The 21,123-nt window shown below is 33.3% G+C and overlaps 1 protein-coding gene across 2 annotated transcripts; it reads right to left on the bottom strand.

Annotated features, from left to right (window-relative positions):
- Positions 1–13,264: 13,264 nt before the first annotated feature.
- LOC104596015 (protein DETOXIFICATION 35) lies at positions 13,265–20,600 on the bottom strand. 2 transcript variants are annotated; one of them, XM_088895558.1, is made up of 8 exons: positions 20,147–20,600; positions 17,398–18,023; positions 17,234–17,290; positions 16,694–16,932; positions 15,868–15,986; positions 14,892–14,978; positions 13,466–13,574; positions 13,265–13,386 (listed from the first exon to the last, which is right to left on the bottom strand). In XM_088895558.1, exons 1-7 carry the CDS (start codon positions 20,456–20,458, stop codon positions 13,503–13,505), a joined length of 1,512 nt encoding a protein of 503 aa, XP_088751684.1. In that variant the 5' UTR covers positions 20,459–20,600; the 3' UTR covers positions 13,265–13,386; positions 13,466–13,502. The 2 variants fall into 2 exon arrangements, with proteins under 2 accessions (XP_088751684.1, XP_010255290.1); XM_010256988.3 differs by having other exon boundaries at positions 13,265–13,574.
- Positions 20,601–21,123: the final 523 nt, after the last annotated feature.

The raw sequence follows: 21,123 nt of genomic DNA, 5'->3' as shown, positions 1-21,123 counted from the left end.
CTTACAACATGTAACAATCTTCAAAGCACAAAATCTATAAATGTAAACCAAAGCAATTCAAGGTTTAAATATCAACACATATTGGCCTATATCGGCTGATACGTATCGTGCCAGTGGCTTCCCGATATGCCTCTACAGGGGGTTGTATTGAGTCAGCCATTGGTTCAAAGGGTAGCCATGCCTAAAACTGGCCCCTCTGAACCGATTTCAAAAAATTAAGTAAAACATAAAAAGAAAGCATTGACACAGGCCGTCGATATTTAGAACCTTTAAGAAATTCATTAAGCTAGCTAAATGCAAATAGCATTTTTAACTAACATTATGTAACAATCTTCAAAGCACAAAACCCAAAAATTTAAACCAAATAAATTCAATAAGCAAAAAGACAAACATTATTTTTGCTGATTTTTGTTAACATTATTTATTAAATATTTAATTATTAATAGCATTTATCAATAATAGTAAGTAATTATAATATTTTATTAAATAATCAGTAATGATAGTTTTAATAGTATTATTTAGTTACTTTTAATATAACAATAATTATTAAATTTATGAATAGGATTTATTAACAAAATCCATTAAATTAATAATAATCAAAATTAAATTGAATTAATAGTATTTATCAGTAATAGTCAGTAATTATAATATTTTATGAAATAATCAATAACAATACTTTTAATCAAGGTTTTTGAACCATCGTTGACCCGGATGGTTAGACCGTTCAGTCCGGGAACCATCCAGGCAACTGATTTCGTTTTACCCAAAACTTGGTTTTGGTAAAAAACCGTTGGAAAAGTCAACAAACCGTTAACTTGGGCAGTTAAACCGTCGACCCGTTCAATGGTTTTTCACCATTTTTTTTTAATTATTATTATTATTATTATTTAATTTGTTTGTCAAAACCGGCCGTCCGTTCAAACCGGACGGTTGGACCATCAACCCAGAAACTGGTGGCCTAAATGGTTCCATTTTTGGGTCATTTTTTAAAACATTGCTTTTAATAACATTTTTAATTATTTTTAATATAACAATAGTTACTAAATGTATTAACAATATTTATCAATAACGTTATTTATAATTTTAATTTAAAGTCAAATTAAAGTAGATATCTATTTATTAATAATATTTATAATAATAGTAATTATTAATTATAATCACTAATTATATATTTATTAAATTATTGTAATAATCAGTAATTATTAAAACCGAGTTACTAAATTTATTAACAGTATTTATTAATAACTATATTTATAATTTTAATTTAAAGTAAAATTAAAGTAAATATCTATTTATTAACAATATTTATAATAACAGTAATTATTAATTATAATCACTAATTATATATTTATTAAATTACTGTAATAATTAGTAATTATTAAAACCGAGTTACTAAATTCATTAACAATATTTATAATTTTAATTTAAAGTAAATATCTATTTATTAACAATATTTATAATAAAATTAATTATTAATTATAATCACTAATTATATATTTATTAAATTACTGTAATAATCAGTAATTATTAAAACCGAGTTACTAAATTCATTAACAATATTTATTAATAACTATATTTATAATTTTAATTTAAAGTAAATATCTATTTATTAACAATATTTATAATAACATTAATTATTAATTATAATCACTAATTATATATTTATTAAATTACTGTAATAATCAGTAATTATTAAAACTGGGTTAAAATAAATAGATAACGGTATTATAATCTGTAATTACTGCCATTTGGCGAAAGGGGAGATAGTCTAATGTTTGCTTTTAATTGACTTAATTTTTTTTTTACTTATAAAAAAAAATCTGAAAACTTTCAGATGTATAGAAGATGGAAAATAGTTTTCAAAACCTATGCTGAAGAACAAAAAAATATAAATGTATATAAGATGGAATAGGACAATAGGTTAATACAGCCATAATAATTTGTTTGTAAAGGAGGTGGAATTTTTTCAATTTAAAAAGAAAAATCTTAGTTAAATCTTTTGCCTTGTAGAATTTGCCACATCTTCTAGAAAAACAAGCAATTTTGGATAAAATAAATAAATTAATAGCATTTTTTCAATCAACTAGCATCATAAAAGTGGTAACCAACCAAGTTGGTTGATCAAATTTGGTGAGGGTTTTGATTGGTCAAAGCCTTGATGTCATCATAGATTTTTCCACTTCTTATAACAATTTAGATCACGAGGCCTAACTTTCAGCTGTAGGGGTGTGCTCTGTTGATATTCAAAGGTTATTGAGACAGAATTATAGGCCATTTTGGTTATATAATGAAAGTTCAGAGGGAAAATGACTATTTTCGAATCTCACACCTTGATGGTTAATTCATTTTTTTACATTGAATTCCAAGTTATAGCCAATGGTTCTAGTTAGAAATTGTTATGGAATAAAAAACTATTTAAAGATCTCATCAAGCAACTTAAGCTTTTAGACTGAATGGTTCCTTGAGATGGTATTAGAGTCCAATCTAATGGTTCTTTGAGGCCATTTTGATAAAATGGTCTAATATTGTATCCTCGTTTCCCTTGTTATAACTAATTAAATTTCAACAAAATATATGATTGGGCTTGTACGTGCCATGCTTTAATTTGATGGATTTCGCATGATAGGGTGTGTTAGAGAATAAAAACCTATTAAGGGACATCACTTAACAGTTTAAGTTTTCAGGTTGAACAATTTCTCTAGAGAAATTACAAAGAAACTCATATAGTTCCCATCTACTGGCCACAAAAAAATATAACTTAATCCTGTGCATAAGAGACTATGGGTACATATTTGAAGTATTTCCACATGAATAATAGCATAAGGTACAAGTATCGGTATCAAGTATCGTATTAGACAACTTGGAAACAAATATGCTTTGAAAATTCACGGATATGAACGAAAAGATAATAGGAATGTTTGGATACACTAGGAAAATGCATACAAATTTCAAAAATACATTAATAACACTAAATTGAAGGTTAAATAGTCATAAATAATGTATAAATACATAAGAATTAAATGTACATTTTAATGGTATACATAAAAAAATATATTTCAATAATATAGTGAGATGCTTAGATATCATACAACACATCAATCAAGAGTCCAAGATGCAAAACATATGCACCTAATATATTTTAATTAGGGAAAATGTCTAAAACTCACCATGTGTTTAACAACACAGGAAATACAATATATATATATATATATATATATATATATATATATATATATATATAATTATAGAAATTGCACACAAAATAAAAAATTATTTTAAAATGATAGAAACTATAGAAATTGAAAAACAAAATCAGAAAATAAAAATTATAGAAAAAACACCAAAAATTATAGAAAAACACAGAAGTTGCAAATAAATAACAAAAAATATAGGAAATTTTATAGATTGTAGAAAATAGAAAAATGTAAAAAAAATAAATTATGAAAACATTGGAAATTATAACAAAACACTAAAAATGAAAAAAGAAAAAGAAAAAGAAAATTGAAAACTGAAAATGACCCTTTTTCCTCTAACTCACCATTCAAGGGTGATTTGGTCATGAAAATTGTTATTTATGTAGACTTGAACACCTGTGTTAAGAAACATTAATGGTGCACTAACAGAAGGTGAGTTTTGGAAAATAAGAACTTGCTGACATGGTGAGTTTTAGAAATTTTGAGAAGTTGTGGTGAGTATAAGAGAAATGTTAAAAACTCATGGTGAGTTTTAGACAATTTCCCTTTTAATTATTATATCAATTTTTTATTTTACTATTTTTACTTTCTAACATTAACCGAAAAATCAACCAACCAAATATTAAATTCTCATGTGTAAATTAAAACATCATTTAATGATTTACAAAAATATATCAAAATTGTTAAAAATCCTAAGATGTATATCATATGCAAATTCATAATTTTAATTACTAAAATAATTATTTAATTATTAATATTTTTATTTCTATAAAAAATCTAAATTAAAAAAAATCATTTTTGTTATACAGTGTATGCCCTTAGCTCCAATCAGATTGATGTGCATTATGACATTTATTGTAAATGAATAAAATACATATTTGATTCATGTTATTGTGGTGTGTTTCTGTGTAATACCCTTAAACTGGACACATAATGAGACTCGTGTTAGTTTAGAATGTTCACAGCCGTTGGATAAGTCTGGGGAGATTTATCCTGTTAAGGCTAACACTGGTGTGCCGCCAAGTGTTGGGGTGGCCTGTCTCAGCTGCCAGGGTGAGACCCGAGGTACATGCAATGTAGGTTTACTTGAAACCCTGAATCGGACCAAATTTCCAGTATTGCCCTGAACCTTGGTGATTAGTGGGCAAAACTGAAAAGTTACACCTGACCCCTAGACTCGATTATGATACTGCACTAGGTGTCGGATTGGGCTGTCTTTGATATGCCAACCAGTGAGATCCTTAGCGGGGGTCAAAACCTGGGTATGTTGGGACAGTCCGAGAATTCATCTGAGTGGGTGATCATAGTGACAGGATCAGCCACTTTGTCGGACAAAGGTAATGATCGGGGATGCACTCTCTCTGATGAAAACCAAGACTGCCGGTAGCCGATTTCAATTGTTGAAATTTGTTTTGCAAAATATATTTTATATATAGATATAAATATATATATTATGGTTTCAAATTATTTGCAAAAGATTTTAATTCCCGGGATCTATGTGAGTGGAGAGTGCAACACTGTTCCTTGTAGCCGAGGGAGAGGTTCTCTGTTGTCGGGCAGTGTATGATCATTATGGGATGAGAGGTTAAGTGTAAGACCATTGAGGGTAATACCTGATGGGATAATCTTGCATCTGCCCATAGTCCCTGGGTTTTTATAAGGTGGTTCGGCACAGGGACCACTTAGTGTAAGTGTTGGGCCCATTAGGAGTCCATGTGATGGGCTTCAAGGGGTTCACTGTCTTTTCAGTGAATTTGGCCAGGCCTTGTAACAAAGGCTGGGCTGAACCCATGTGGCTGATGTGTAGATCAATGTTTGGGTCCCACGCCATACAAAGAAGCACAACTGGGCAGTAGTTTGGAAGTAGTTTGAGCATCTAGACTTCATGGGCCTAAAGCCCATTTCGAATTGGACTAGTTTGACTAGTTAAATAAAGGGGTGGATCTGGGATTAAATCAGCATATAGGATAGGGTTTTACCCTATCCACTCAGAGAGTCCATATCCAAATATGGATTTGGATATGGAAACTTCCTAATAAGATTAGGAGAGGCTGATCTAATCTGCAGATAAGATAATGACTTATCCTTATCTCTTAAAGAGAACTCATAATCCAAATACAGATTTGGATTAGGAAACTCCTAATGAGATTAGGACATCTTTTTAAGGCTATAAAAGGAGGAGGGGGCGAACCATCCAGTTCATCCTTAGCGTCCCAAATACTCCAGCATTCTAGAGATACAAGATCTTAGAGCATAGAGAAAAGTCAAATACAGTGTGACTGCGCCTTCTCCCTGCATTCTCCTCCTGCTGCCGCCATACTGCCAGTTTGTTCTCCAGTTTTGTAGGAGTGATTAAGATCAGTTCTTGATATCAGTCTTTGGAGAAAGACTGATTTGAAGTTGTGCTCACTGCCTCCATCGAATTCTTGTGAAGGGTTCGGTTATTGGGAAGAACATTGTTGATTCTGCTCCACCCTACATTGTGTCATATTCAGTGGGAGCAGTCTTTGGAGATTTTCTTTGGGCGTGAACACCTTCATCGGGAGATACTATTTCTTCGTATCAGGTATATCTTTCTCCTGCTTTTTGGTTCAGATCTGGTTCAGTTATTGGTTCAAGATTGATCATTGAAAAATGCAGTTTTTCTAAAATAGGGAATGCGATTCCCACATGGGAGAGAGATAAACTTTTGAAATTTCGCCCTACCTTCCTGTAGGGTTCGGCCATCCATATGATGGATCTCTCATCCCTTCAATTTTTTGATATAAATGTAGATTAGTGGATTTTATAGATTTATTCTAATATTATATTCTTGAATATTTTGTAAACAATTTTTTATTTTTTTGTAAATAATAAATGTATTGTTATTTAATGTAAATTAAAATATTAATTAATAATTATGAAAATATAAAAAAATTAAGATACATATTATGTGCAAATTTATAAATTTTAACTACTAAAATTATTATTTTGTTATTGATATTTTACTATATAAGTTTATGGATATTAAAATCATCTTTTGATATAAATGTGTATTTGAGAGATATTTATTCCATTTGTTTATAAAATGCTAATTTTGAATATTACCTATTTTAATTTTTAGTTAGAGTTGTTATATATATATATATATATATATATATGCATTGGTACCAATACATACATACATATATTATAATAAAAAGATATTGGGTTTAAATCATGCAATCGACACATGCGATGGGATAAAGCTACACCTGCATCAATCCAATACACATGTGTTACAAGATTTATAATTCTTATTTTTTATATATTTCCTTGCATCAATACCAATATGATACATTGAGACAAAGTTTTCAAAGGCTAAAGGCATAGTTGAGGTATAACAACCCAAAAAGATAAGGTGTAAGCCTTAAAGCTTAAGAATAAAATTAATTAAAGTTTATAAATTGATAAAAATAACATATAATATACAAAGTTAGAATGATGTAAGGTATAAATATCTATAAAAATAAAAGTTTGTAAGCAATAAGTTTAAGCACTTAAGCATTAAATAAAATAATATCATTTTACATGCCATGCTTCAAAGTGCAAAATTTTCAACCAATTTAAAAGAAAAGAAACATATGAAGAATCATCCATATAATTGGATATTAGATTTATGGTCATTCAATAATTTAGAAAAAAGAAAACGACTAGTTAATTTGATCCATGCAAAAAAATCAATAAAAAGAAAACAAATCCGTTAGAAAAAAGAAATGAGAAAAATAACAAACTTGGGATGCTATATTTAGAGTAATTAGAAAAAAATCCTAGTTGATATACCCAAGAGAAACTAAGAATTTGATTGGCCCTTTTTGCATTAAACTCACCTAAAACACTAAGAGAAACTAATAGAACATAGAACTTGATTTTCTCTATTGTTTTTTCATTTGTTGCTCTTTTTATTTATTTGGCACATAATTCTTGAAGTGTTTCTTCCATATATTTTAAACTAAAAAAATGAATAAAATATATATTTGTGTTAAATTGCTAAATAATCATTGATACTCAAAGCTTATGCATTTTAACACCTCACGCTTTGAAGCTTGAGGCTTATGCCTCATTCTAACAAAGGCTTAATCCTTACATCAAAGTTATGAGGTTTAATCCTTGGGGGCAAAGTCTCTACGTCTCACCTCAAGGCTTAAGCCTTTTAAAATAATGGATTGATTCATCCATATTGAATGTTTAAAACCTTGGGTACAAAGAGATATTTCCAATGTGTGGCTACAGAATCTTATAACAAGTGGTCATTAGATCCCAACCCTAGTTCATATTGTTGTTGGAAAAGTTAGCATTTTGATCACGAGGTTGGTTTGACTGGATTTGGCTTTTGGATATTGTAAAAGCAATCATACAAGGCAGCATTAGAAAGAGAGAGAGATTTTAAAATCCATTAAAACATTAGTCCAACTCAATTAGACCTCATCCATTTTGCGGTAAAAATGGGGGGGGGGGGGGGGGGGGTAAGTAGTTGAGTCCCACGAAAAATGTAGTAATCCCATATTTGAACGTAATGGGGCCCATAATAATTTTTTTTTTCCTTGGAGTATTGATTACCTAAAGGGTGAATAAATTACCCATCCAACAAAAATGTCAATTGCCTTGATTCTCACGTCTTATCAATGCTGTATTTGTGTAAGTTTTCCCCATGAATCACTTGCTAGGGGAAAATCCAGGTAATGCAAAACGAACGGGCCTTAACACAATTATCAGATTTACCAGCAACTAAACAAGTTCAATCCTGATTGGATTTTGTAGATGCATGATCCATCCTATTTGTAACATATGAGTCCGGATCTCCCATGCTTAACATCTCGTAAGAGGCATGCACTAATGAATAAAAATTCATCAAAACTCATTCAAGAGTGGGTGGGTAGATATGGGACTATCTCATTTTGAGAATACTACCAATCAACTCCTACCCCCCATGAATCATTTTTAGCTCAAGAATCATTCTTCAAATAAGGATCCTTTAGAGTAAAGTTTTAACCAAACAATGTCTTAAATGTTCTTGGGAGTGCCACATCAACCCATTCAGCCCTCTGTCTGTTTAGTCAAAAAGTATATTTACTACAATTACTATTTTGCCCCACACCCATGGTAAGGTATCATCCCCAAGAATGTTTCCAACCAAGGGGTTTTTCCCCGGGTTCAAGAATAAAGTGGTTGAACTGAATAATATATACTACTTTATCCTCAAGTGGATAAAATTTTGGGAAAATTTACGATGGGGGAAAGGTATGATATCAAATGATCTTTGACCACTAAAAATTCTTCATGAATTTTGATGAATACCACATGATAGGTCGCCACTTTTGTGATACTAGTTGATTGGTTATTAGTTTTTCCGGCATCGCGCTTTTCCAATGTCATCGTTAAACCCCTACACGAATACGCATAATGCTTACAAAGTTAAAATTATATAACTAGAATCCCATAGAAGAAGTTAACTTAATGTGCAAGATAATAGGGGCGCTATTGAGCTGAGCTGAGCCAAACATTGGCATGTTTTGATTTGGCTCAACTAAAATACTATTAGGTTTGAGTTCGATCTTGAGTTCAACTTGAAAGCTCAAAAATAAATATATTTGTATTATTGTATATTATATATATGATATTTTTATAATATATAGTATATTCTTATTCTATATGGAATGTAAAAGTATGTTTTTATATTCTATGTAGTATGTAATGTGTTAATGTGTTAATCGAGCTAAGCTTGAGAGTTTTCGAGCCAAACTTTTTATTTGTTGAGCTCGAGCTCAAATAGCTAATCGAGTTTGAATCTTGGGGTATAGGTGATGCAAACTTATCCCAAGGTTCAAACTCGAATAGAATTGAACTCGAATTGAGGCTAATTGAATTCGAGCTCGAACTATTCAATTAGAGCTCAAGCTCAAATAACTAATCGAGTTTGGACCTTAGGGTATAGATGATGCAACCTTACCCCAAGGTTCAAACTCGAATCGAGGCTAAACGAATTTGAACTCAAAATATTATATTAGAGCTTGATTCGATTACAACCTTACGAGATAGCTGTTTGCAAAATATAATTTTGTATTACATTTCAATTAAATCTAGAAACATTAATTTTAATATAAATTACATGTAAATCTTTAGTTTTTTTGGCTATAGGTATAGCCGTATAGGTGATGCAGTTCTGTCCTTAGAGCTAGGTGCTATGATAGGTTCACTTGAGGCCGGCTGGCACACAATGTGGGATAGCTTGTATTCCATAGTTTGAACCCACACGGAGGATGCCTAGTGACTAGGCCCTGTTCGACACATCTTTTCACACTAGTTGTCAGATTTTTAGAAGCCCAACGGCCCGTGTTTTTTGTCTTTCTCATTTGGTTGGGAAAAAATTCAATCACCGAAAGACGCAACCCTGAAAAGACACGAAAAACCCATTTCAGGCTATTCTTAAAAAGCTTCATTTGAAGTTTTTCGACTTATTTCATTTCGTCTTCACACAGAAAGATGTACCTCCAACTAAACGGACTATGGGCTGCCAAGATCTTTATGTAAAAATCCACTACGTCTTTTGGCTGTCAAATCTTACAGAAGATCTTTCAAAGAAGACTTCCCAGACAGCACCTAACTCAACACCAAGTGAATTGGCAACCTACACTTACGACCAAACCATGCCTCAATTATATTTCTGTATGAGTCGGTATCAGTGTGTATCAATTTGTTTTGGCATGTATATTGATGCCTTGAAAATTGAATATAAGGTTCAGTTTGAAAAGAGTACAAATACAAATATGTACAATACAAATACAAAATGCAGGGTTTTGCACTCTACATATTTGTATTTGTACTCCTTCCAAAATGAGTTTACGTTTCTAAACTTGGGATGACATAATATGATATGCTCTTGCCTTCAAATTATGTCCACTCATTAGAAAATCATTTAGGACAATGAGCTGAACAAAAGATCTGGATTGAATTCAATCTGAACCTGCTTTTTTTTAGATTGGTAAGTGGAATGAAAGAAATGGTGCCATGACTACCTTTGAAGTTAAAGAGGCGGTTCTGATAACTTGGTTAACATCATGGAGTTTACTTTTGCTCCAGTAATGAAGGCTGTGTTTGGTTTCAGTGTAATTTTATTTGCACTAATACAAATGCTTGGGAGTATAAATGAAAATGTTGCAAATTCTGATTTAATTTTATTTTGGGTTCTACTTAATTCTACTTCAAGTTTTGATTTTGCTTCATTTGCATTGCAGTCAAATAAAATAAGGTAAATTTTGAAATAAAAATAAATCATAATTTGCATCAAAATCATTTGCACTACCATGGTTTTGCATCAATTCAAATAAATTCGCATTGCAACCAAATACAGCCGAATGAACAAAAGTTTTTTCAGAGTGGAGGAGGATCCTGATTGGCATTGGATATCCCTTGAGACTGGGGGAACACGAAAAAAATGGCACCCAAATAGCTGAATTCACTGGTTTGGTCAGTTGATAGACCCAGCTTTCTGAAGTACTTACCACAATGAATCCTATCCCCTTCATTCCAACATCCCAAGCCCAATTTTTCTAGATCATTCTACATTAGAAGATGCAGAATTTCTACTTGGCATAGTATGAAAGCTAGTCTCCATTTTACTACAACTAGTAATTAAGCACATGCATTGCACGTAATAAATTAGATCACTGACCCACAATCTAGATAATATGGTTAAATATTATAGTCGGAGTCCACTGTACATTTATTGTTTAATTATGACATCCTGGGTTTCTTTGAAAAATTAGATCACTAACCCACAATCTAGATAAGAAAATAGCTTTGCTTTAGGATTAGTTTTAAATTAGGAAAAATTATAGTCGGAGTCCACTGTACATTTAAAGTTAGGCTATAAGTTGGTTCATAAACCAACAAAACCTTGACAATTGACTCACACTTTAAATTATAAAAACCCTTGCCATGTCATTGGAGGCTTATGTGGCTATTGCTAACATAGGACTCTTAATCCATGTTGGACACAACAAAAAGCTTACACTAAAATTGCCCTTTAATATGAGGTGATTAGAAGATATAAAAAAAAAGAGTTTTTAGTTCCTCTCTCTCTCTCAATCTTCCTCACACTCTTTCACTCACAATGTTTATCTACTCAATGACTATGTAATTTGAAAATAAATAAAAATGGTTTTTGGCTTTTGTATTTACATTCTCTATATCAATTTGCTCCCTTAGTTTTTCTCCCGCTCCCTTTCTCGGTTTTTTATTTCCTTACACACTTATATGGTATTAATCAGATTGTATAAAAGAACATAATACCAACTTGGTATAGTTCAAAAATTATTACACCAATTTAATAAACATTCACAAGAAGCTCTTGGCTATTGAAACTTATACCAATTGGAGAACATTAGAGATTGAGGGAAAATGAGATATTGACCGAGAGGGAAAAGAATGAGAAGGATTGAGGGAAAACAATAGAGAGAGAGAGGTTTTGATTTGGCTATAGACCAAAGTTGAGAGAGTGAGAGAAACAGAGGGAATGAGAGATCGAGAGATGACCGTGAGAGTGAGAGATAAGGGAGGGAAATCGAGAGACAGAGGGAGTGGGAGGGAAATTGAAAACTATTTTCAGTATAAGTTTTTTTGTGTCCAACATGGACTAAGAGTCCCATGTTGGCAATAGCCACATAAGCCTTCGATGACATGGCAAGGGTTTTTATAATTTGAAATGTAGAGCCGATTGTTAGAATTTTGTTGGTTTTTGGACCAACCTACAACCTAATTTTAATTGTACAACTGACTTTGACTATAATTTTCCCTTTTAAATTATATATTTCACTTACATTATATAAAATATTTTTACTTATCATACTTAAATTTTTTTTTGTTTATGGTATCATTTGACTCAAACCACTAACTCACCATCTAAAAATAAAAATTGTTTGATTTCTAAGTTTTCATTAAATTTTGTATTACATTTCCATCATTGATAAAATTATTTCTTATGTATAAAACTTATTTTTGTTCAATATAATCAATGCACAATATTAGAAATGTATCCAATATTTTATTTTTTTATAAACATATAACATTAGATATGTGTCCAAAATTTTCTCTATCTTTTGTTTTATTTTTGTGATTCATTGTATTTTTTATTATTAAAAATTTTATTATTTGACTATGACATCATTTCATTTCTAGGTATATTTTGAATTTGGCATTCCATTTTTATCATTAATAAAAATACTTCTTACATTTCATAGTTATTTATTTTAATTTTTTATTATTTAATTATGACAATATTTATTAATTCATTTGACCCCAAATGGTCGAATTGCTTACCCACCACCGGGAGGGAAGAAAATGGTTTTGTTTTCAAATTACTCTTCAAAATATTTATTTTTATACTATTAAAATTAATATCGTGGATTTAATTACATGAATTTAATGATGAGAAAAATACATCTTAAATATAATGAGAGAGAATAGTAAAATAGTTTCATTGTATTTTTATGTATGTTAAAAATGCATCTTAAATACATTGTATTTAAGATGTATGAGAAAAATACAATCTTAAATATAATGAGAGAGAATAGTAAAAATACATCTTAAATACATTGTATTTTTATCATACTTATTATTGTTTAATATGTATGTTAAAAATGCTTTCAATTATTTTTAATTTCTATTTTTGTTCATTTTATCTATTTTTTTTTAATTTTATTATTTAATTATGGCAACATGGATTAACCCATTTGACCCAAAATGATTTAATTTTTTCCACCACCTAGATGAAAGCACTATTTGTGCTATGTAGATTTTAAAAGTTTTAGCTTTTATGTTATTGGAATTATTAATTTATTAAGTATGGATTTAATTAATAAAATGTAATGATGAGAAGAAACAAAAATGACTTAAATATATGATTCAATGAACATGAATACAAGTTAATAACTTAAATGTTGGATTTAATGAGAGAGAATTAAATTACCTTTTTTCAACTCATTTAATATCAAAAACCGATTACCCAATTTGCCCTCATTTTTTATCAATAAATTTAAATATAGATGGATAAATTTTGTCCTTAAAAAATTCTAGAAATATTCTTGAAGCCATTCATGCTTTTTAAAGTAGTATAGATCTTACAACTAAAATAGAATTGCAACAATACATTTTCATGTGATTTGTGGAAACCTAATTAATTTTAACCTCAAATTAGGAAGACAAAAAGGAATTAAGAAAAACTGATAAAGAAAAAAAAAGCACTGTTACCCTAAAGGAGACACCAAAAATTCAACTTCTTTGGTAAGAGAGCTAATAACATGTCTTTGCATCTTCACCATCTTGTCCACCCCACATCCGCACACGTTTTGATGCTTCTGCCGCCTGCAATTTAATCTTCTTAATTTAAATGCAGAACCATTTTTTAAATTTAGCAAAATCTTAGCCATAAAATGGTATACATCTAGGGATCAGGACACAACTTCCAATCGATTGATAATTTCTTGCAGAAAAATGAAGGAACGATTGGGTTTGAATTATCAAATTTTTAATTTTTCCCTTGACCACTCTGTTTTTCCAAATTCTAATGACACTGGACAAGCAAACTGTTGGATCATTTAAAAATATCAAAGTGCTGGCAAGGAAACCCCTTTACAATGGGCTGATATGATGGTACTCCCTCTAAGTTGGGCAAACCCTACATTGCCTACCATTCTTTGGAGATTGGATTCAGTACTTATAAGACCGTACTCACACCGTTCTCACAGGCACTTGCAAACCGTGTATTGGGAAACGGGAATATCTCCGTACTTGTATGTTTTTATTCATGGAAAGATATTCCCAATGCACAGCTACAATTGGTTGTGTGAGGACGGTGTGAACACAGTCTTGTGAGGAGTGAGGACTGAATCTGAGTTCCATTCTTGGCCTAAAATAAATTATAAATTCCCAATTTATTTTATTTTCAAGAAAATGAGTGCTAAATATAGTAGGGACTAGGGATCTCACATCACATGAAAGCCCTTTCATCTGCCCACTGATGTTTCAAAAATCAGGTCAGACATATTGAACCCAGAAAATTGGATACTGGGAAGCCCGGTTCTGGAGAAGTTATAGCTTCAAAACAGCTAAATGGTAATTCAATTGGGAACCAGATAGCTTTCCTGTTCATACTCTGGCCTGATTTTCTGGACATTGATGATCTCACACTCCCCTATGTTTGGAGTACCCGTTTGAAGTGGCAGGTATGGGTTAGTTTCAAACATTTGATCAAGTTGAATTGAATTATTAGATTTAGATTTTCCAAGGGTTTTGACATTGTTGATGACTGCTGTTACTGTTATTAACATATTACTATTTTTGTTCCTCGTATAGAGAAAGGCCATTAGAGGGTGGGCCTTAGCACAACGATTGGTTTTCTCCATTGTGACATGGGTGACCAGGGTTCAAATCTTGGAAACAGCCTCTGTGTGTGTGTGGGGTAAGGCTTTATACATCTATATGGAGTCTTGGGAGAGATGGACTGGATTACAGACCCAACCTTTGGTTTTGTTTTGGTGAACAAAGAGGTTCTCACTTCTCAGACTCAAATCTGTGCTCTCAAGCTTGGTAGCCCAAGATTTTATGATAAAACCTATTTTTATTCCTCATATATCATTCATAAACAATTTATGTGCATATTATATAGCTAATAAATATTACCTCCTTGTTCCAATTGGTTTTCCAGATGACAAACAAGAGTATCAATGTTTGCAATGCCGTGCCACAAATCATGCCAGACCAAATTCCCTAGAACCAAAGCATCTATTAGTATTGAAACTGTTAGCCAAAGAAGAAGACCAGCCTAAACAATTTTTATTGCCTTCATAATTACATGCCACAGGTAAAATCTATGAACAGATTAATCTGAATCATATTAATTCACTAGCTGAAAGAAAAATAGTGAACTGGTGGTTCCAAGCAAACAAGTCAGTTCCATTAAGTATCATGAGTAACTGACTGATATATCCAAATTTCCTATCAAACCACAAGAAATAGATTCTTCATAAAGTCCTTACTAAGATATGAAACATAGCAATAGCAGAGCATTTAAGTAATCATAAAACTTTATTAGAATAAAATCTTTAAATAGAACGAATATTACTTCTATTTTAGATCTTGATTGACGTAATAACACAGATAGCAGTACCAGCTTGAGCTTAATAAAAGAGCATAAATAATCTGAAGGAATAAAATGGCCTACACTCATTAAACTGTGTTCTTTGTACAAATTGCCACTGGTGAACTGCAAGCCAAAACTTGAACCAAGCTGATTGGCTAGAATTTCGAAAAATATTAATAGCAATAGCCTGAATCCTTGGAACTGTTTTGCTATTGAAAATAGTGTTGCTTTTATATGTTCAATTGCTAGTACCTGATTGGTTCTAATAACCAAATAAGCACTGCACATTCAACTTTGTTTGTAAGAAATGTAGTCATAATTTCCTCTAACTAGCAAAAATGGATAATTTGCTAAGCATCCGATCTTTATTTTATTTAATTATTATGTTTTTGTGTGTCTTGAGGCTTTGGGGCAGGGGCGGGGGTAATTGTCTGCTCTAGAAAACTTTCAATTGATCCCAAATCAATTTCTCCCTAATCCCTATACGGTAATGGTATCAAAATAAATGGCACTTACCTTCACTCCCATATTAAATTTGTAGCCCAAAAGGAACCCAAGAGGAAGCCCAAAAATGTAATAACAGGCCAAGTTAATATAAGCCACCAATGCCTGCCACCCAGCACCAACAGCAACACCTGTAAGAGCCCATAACAGATAATTGAATCTTACTGGGAAAAAAGAAAAAAAAAAGAATGTAATTGAAGTAAATTGTAGGCAAAACCAAAGTGATCCAACTTTTCACAGTGGTTATATTAAAAATTTAAAATAAAAAAAAATAATACACTATGATTTTTTGGGTGTTGGAATAGTTAGGTTAGTGGCTTAGTGAGTCAGAGGTTGCTAAAGATACAGGGTGGGGAGAGGGCAGGATGCACATATTAGGCTCAGTAGTCAGACCATGGAGAGTCTGCAGTTCCATGGGTTTGATCTTGCATCTTCACTGTGGGATAGATGTCAATGCAACCAAATGAACTGTGGGGTCATTAGCACATTGTAAGATGGGGGATTGAAATATTTAAAAGAAACCCGACCGGTAATCAATTAGAGGCCACTTCCATTAGTCAACAACACCTACCACTCAACAAGTATCATTTCAATTTAGGGCTTTCCTGATAAAATGTAACAGGAAATTGTAAGCATTAATTTCTGAACAAAACAGCTTTTTAGTGTCCAGTGCTAATATGCAAATTAGAATGGGAGTGACCCACCATGTACAACAAGCATTTTGATTTGGGTTTAATGGCATCTTGCTAACAAGCAAATATATAGTAGGAATGCTTGATTACATTGTTTCACCTGGCACCCCCTCTCCCAACACTTGCTATTTTAAGAGAAAAAGTACCTGATATTACCGGTTGTACGCTGTTTAGCAACAAGGTCACACCAAGAAGAAAGGCTAGGTGAGAGACAGCACGCTGCAGTTCCTTGCTGCTAGTAAAAATGACAGTAAAATAGTCTTTGGCAACGAGGACAACAACCATGAAGACAACCCCAATAAGGAGTGACTGAACAACCGCAACAAGGACTGAATATTTGGCACCTCTAGGACGTCCCGATCCAAGTTCGTTTGATACACGAACACTGAAAGTTGGAAAAGAAATATGAGTTTAGTAACAAAGAAAGATAATAAGAGAATTGAACACAAAAAATTGATGAAACCCCGATCATGAAAACTTGCATGTTATTAGAACAAACACAGAAATGGAGATCACACACTTCCCACTACGACCAATTCCACCAGCGAATGAAAGCAGACACTCTCTAGTCTACCCAGATTCAAAACTCCCAAAATTGTGCACCCTCCCCGACCCACCAGGAGAAAAAAAAAAAGGGAAGGAAATACCACCAGTACATGCGACAATTAAATAAAATCACAATTTACCTTATAGCAGCATTGATTCCAATGAAGACCATGGCTTCCCAACCATTGAGATTCATGCTGAAATAGAGAGCAAAAAGACAGAGAAATCAGATTTTCAACCAAAGATAGAAGTAAGAAGATGAATGAATGCCATGGCAAAACCTAGTAAAGTTTATTAAGCTCACCAGATAGAGATGGACCCAACTGCTATGACTGCATTGTGGAGATGGCCAGTGAGAACAACCAGAGTCATCATATACCATATTTCTAGGCAAAGCATGACAGCAGAGGCAAGAGAGAGCTTAACAAAGGCCCAGATCTCCTTGAATGCCAACCAAGACAACCCCTTCCATCCATCCTTACACCAGTGCACCACATAAACCACCTGGGCGATGGAAACCACCCAGCACGAGATGTCGAATGCTATAGCCGCACCAGTAATGCCCCAATTGAACACATATATGAAGAGCCAGAGCAGGAATAAATGTACAATAAGATCCACGAATCCAATCCATGCGAGGACTGTAACCTTGCTTTGGGCTTGTAGGAACTTCTGGGTGGGGAAATTAACGGCAAGTGAAAACAACTGAGGGATTATCTGGATTGTGAATTTCCCGGCAAGTTGGGCAATGTCATCTTCTTGCCCCAGGAGCTTTAGGATTGGGGTGGCAAAGATGTAGAATGGAGAAAGGATGATGCATGAGACTGCTAGTATGATCCATGAGCGTTGCATATAGACGCCAAGCATGTACACCTGCCCAGCGCCGAACGCCTGGCCGCATAGTGTCTCCAGGGCGCTTCCCATGCCAAGCTGCCATCAGTTTTCAATAACAGTCAATAGGGAAACGGAATTAAACAAGTGGAGATGCAATCTCACGATTAAACAACAAACTTTATTTATCGCCATGCCCGAAATGCCAAATCGCTTGCTGCTACGATCCTACAACTCTAATGACTCTACGAATCGAAAACTCGTTAGTCTCAATTCTCAAATCTCAATCCATGGTACTCAATTGGTAAGTGGTAACAACCTACTCTCTCACCCGTCACCCCAACTTTCTGAGAATCCCAAGAAGAATTTATGGTGGTCGGCGGCTTTTATACGAGAGTAGAGAGTAATCAATTCACTGTAGTAGTCTGTAGTTGAGGACAGCTGGTCGGAGAGTCACATCTGCGCCTCACAGTGGGCGGTCGCAGATGGAACGGGATCTGCTTCTGCTCTTCACACATGCGCCTCACAGTTACATCCACCGTGCATTGAGTCTCGTTGCGGATCTCCAATTCTAAGCAATTGGATTTATCGTTCGAGTCAGGATCTGCTGCTACTCATAAAGCGCGCCTTACACCGACCTTTCAAAGCACAGATCACCTCACATCGTCCGTATTTATAATATTTATAAGTAGAAAGATATTCTTAATGCAGGGTGAGATGTGCCGCTTTATGAATACGGATCCCAATTTCTTATCGTTACGTTAATGCATCAAATTAGCGGAGAAGTAGGAACAGACCTAAAATCGCAACAACCAACACTGTATATATATATATATATATATATATATATATATATATATATATATATATCAACGCCCCCTCGTGAATTCCGAGCTGATACTAACACTGGGCTGAACTGCGTTAAACCTATTTACGTGAGACTCTCACGGGATCTGCTTCTCACAGCATATTATTGGAAATCACATCTCATGATAAAAAAAAGTTGTTGGGTAGAGATTATAAAAAATAGGAAGAATTGACGGTTCAAGGTCAGACACTTTGTAGGCCCAAAGTATTATTGGAAATCACAAATCTGCATCATTGAGCTTGTTCTTAATTTTCCTTAAAATTACACTACATTTTTAATATGGGCTTGCAAATAAAATCCTAACAAAAAGCTTGCAAATAAACACACATATATATATATATATATATATATATATCTGCTACTCACACATGGGCAATGCATTTTTGACAAATCAGTCACATCTCCTAAAATGATAACAAAAAAGTTGTTGGAAAGAGGAGGTTATAAAAAAAGTAAGGAGAACGACGGTTAAAAAAAGGGTAGGTGCCATCTCAGAATTAATTATTGTTAATTCACAGGGAAGCATTAGTATATAAAATAGGGTATTTGATATTTTAAATTTTTATAAATCTGCAATGCACGTGTAAGTCTGTGTTTATTTGCGATGGAAAACTTGATTGATGTAAATTTCATTAATGGAATCTTTTAAAATCTCTGAACCATTGAGCATAAAAAAAAGTGATTATCGATTCAATATTATATTGAAATTGATATAAAACCTTGTTATAAGTGACGTCTTACATTAATTAATTTACAGATATACAGATGCCAACCGATGCTGACGTTTTACATAAATCTTGATTTACACCGCAAATAAATACCAACAAAACCGAACCGGTGGTGAGGTTTTACAACGCAAATAACGCAGCGTAAATAATAGGTGTGTTTGATTTGTCAAAAATTAATATAAAAGGGACAATTATGGAAAACTATTCAAAAAATTCTTCAAAAACTCCTTTGCAACTGCACACACACACACAAAATGATTTCTTCAGTTTTTCTGAAGTCTGAACTAAACATGAAAAAAAATAAATAAATAAATAAAAATGTAAAGAAAACAATGAAGGTCATCGATCAGATTCATGGAAAGAAATCCTTTTCGAGAGTTACTCGGTCGACAAATTCGACTAACGTGTAGAACAGAATCCTTAGGTTATTGGTGCCAACAAACTTTTGGGCAAGCATCGAAAAATGCAGATTTTGGAGCCTAGCTTTGTGAAACAACAAAAAATACCACTATATCTATGGTATAAGGAGTAATGTCAAGCTGAAGATTGGTTTATGAGAAGCGAAAACAGAGAAAGCAGAAGCCACGGGGGGAGAGAGGAAAGAGAAAGATTTAAAGAGATTTTACCAGAAAGCCGAAAGAGAAGTTAGAGACGACAGACAAGGCAATAGCCACGGCGGAGAGCTGCACGTCTCCAAGATGGCCGACGAAGATCTGCGTAAAAGAGTTGACCCCATATAGACAGAGTATGTTAAAGACGATTGGTGCCGCAATGACCCATAGCTTCGTTGATTCCGTCCAACACAGAGCTTTGGCATCAGCGAAGCTCCTGACCGGAGGATAGTCACCCTCATCATCACCAGATTCGACGATAGCTGGCGGCGAGTGATGAAGTTCACCGGACTCGATGTTGGCGCCGTTTATTAACGGCTCCTCCATCTCCGGCGAAGAACCGGATTCTTCCCTGGGCGACGACGATATGCTGCTGCTGAAGCTAGCCGAGGCCTCGTTATGTTTCTCCCTCCGTAATGAAATGCCCTTTTTATTATTATATATAGTCAGGCTTATGATTGTACAGTTATACCTTTTTCATTTAATTCAAAGAAGAAGAAACAACATGGATGGAGGTTAGCTTCTGCCTTTGGTGTTTTTGTTGGACAGTTTAGATAATAAAGCTTCAAGTATGCTACTGCTGGGTTAGTCCCTTAAACAGTGGGGAGTATGGCACGCGCCACGCGGTGGTTATACTTGTAAATTCGTTGTGTTTTGTGATTGCCATATTTAGTGCAGTGAGCTGTCACCTCTGAGGTGTAATTAACGGTAAACTTGGGAGTTGGGAACTACCTCCACTGCTCCACTTGGGATTGAGACGAGAGAGAGAGACGTGGTTGAAGCAGGATCGTACAGACAAACACAAGAGAATTTATATTTGCTGCTTCATTTCAGTGAATACGATATCGTGCATTAATAATTCTGAAGGCAAACAGTGGTCTTCGCTCTTCACGGGAAGTTGTACCAAACCCCATCATCACTTTTTAATTCTTTTAAATTCATCATAATTTTTCAAAACGTTCAAAAACTCATCATAATTTTTTAAAACGTCT

Source organism: Nelumbo nucifera, chromosome 1 (genome assembly GCF_055504915.1).
Source record: "Nelumbo nucifera cultivar China Antique chromosome 1, China Antique-T2T, whole genome shotgun sequence".
NCBI classification, from domain to species: domain Eukaryota; kingdom Viridiplantae; phylum Streptophyta; class Magnoliopsida; order Proteales; family Nelumbonaceae; genus Nelumbo; species Nelumbo nucifera.
Note: the sequence above shows the minus strand (reverse complement) of the source record. Positions and strands in the feature narration are given on the sequence as shown.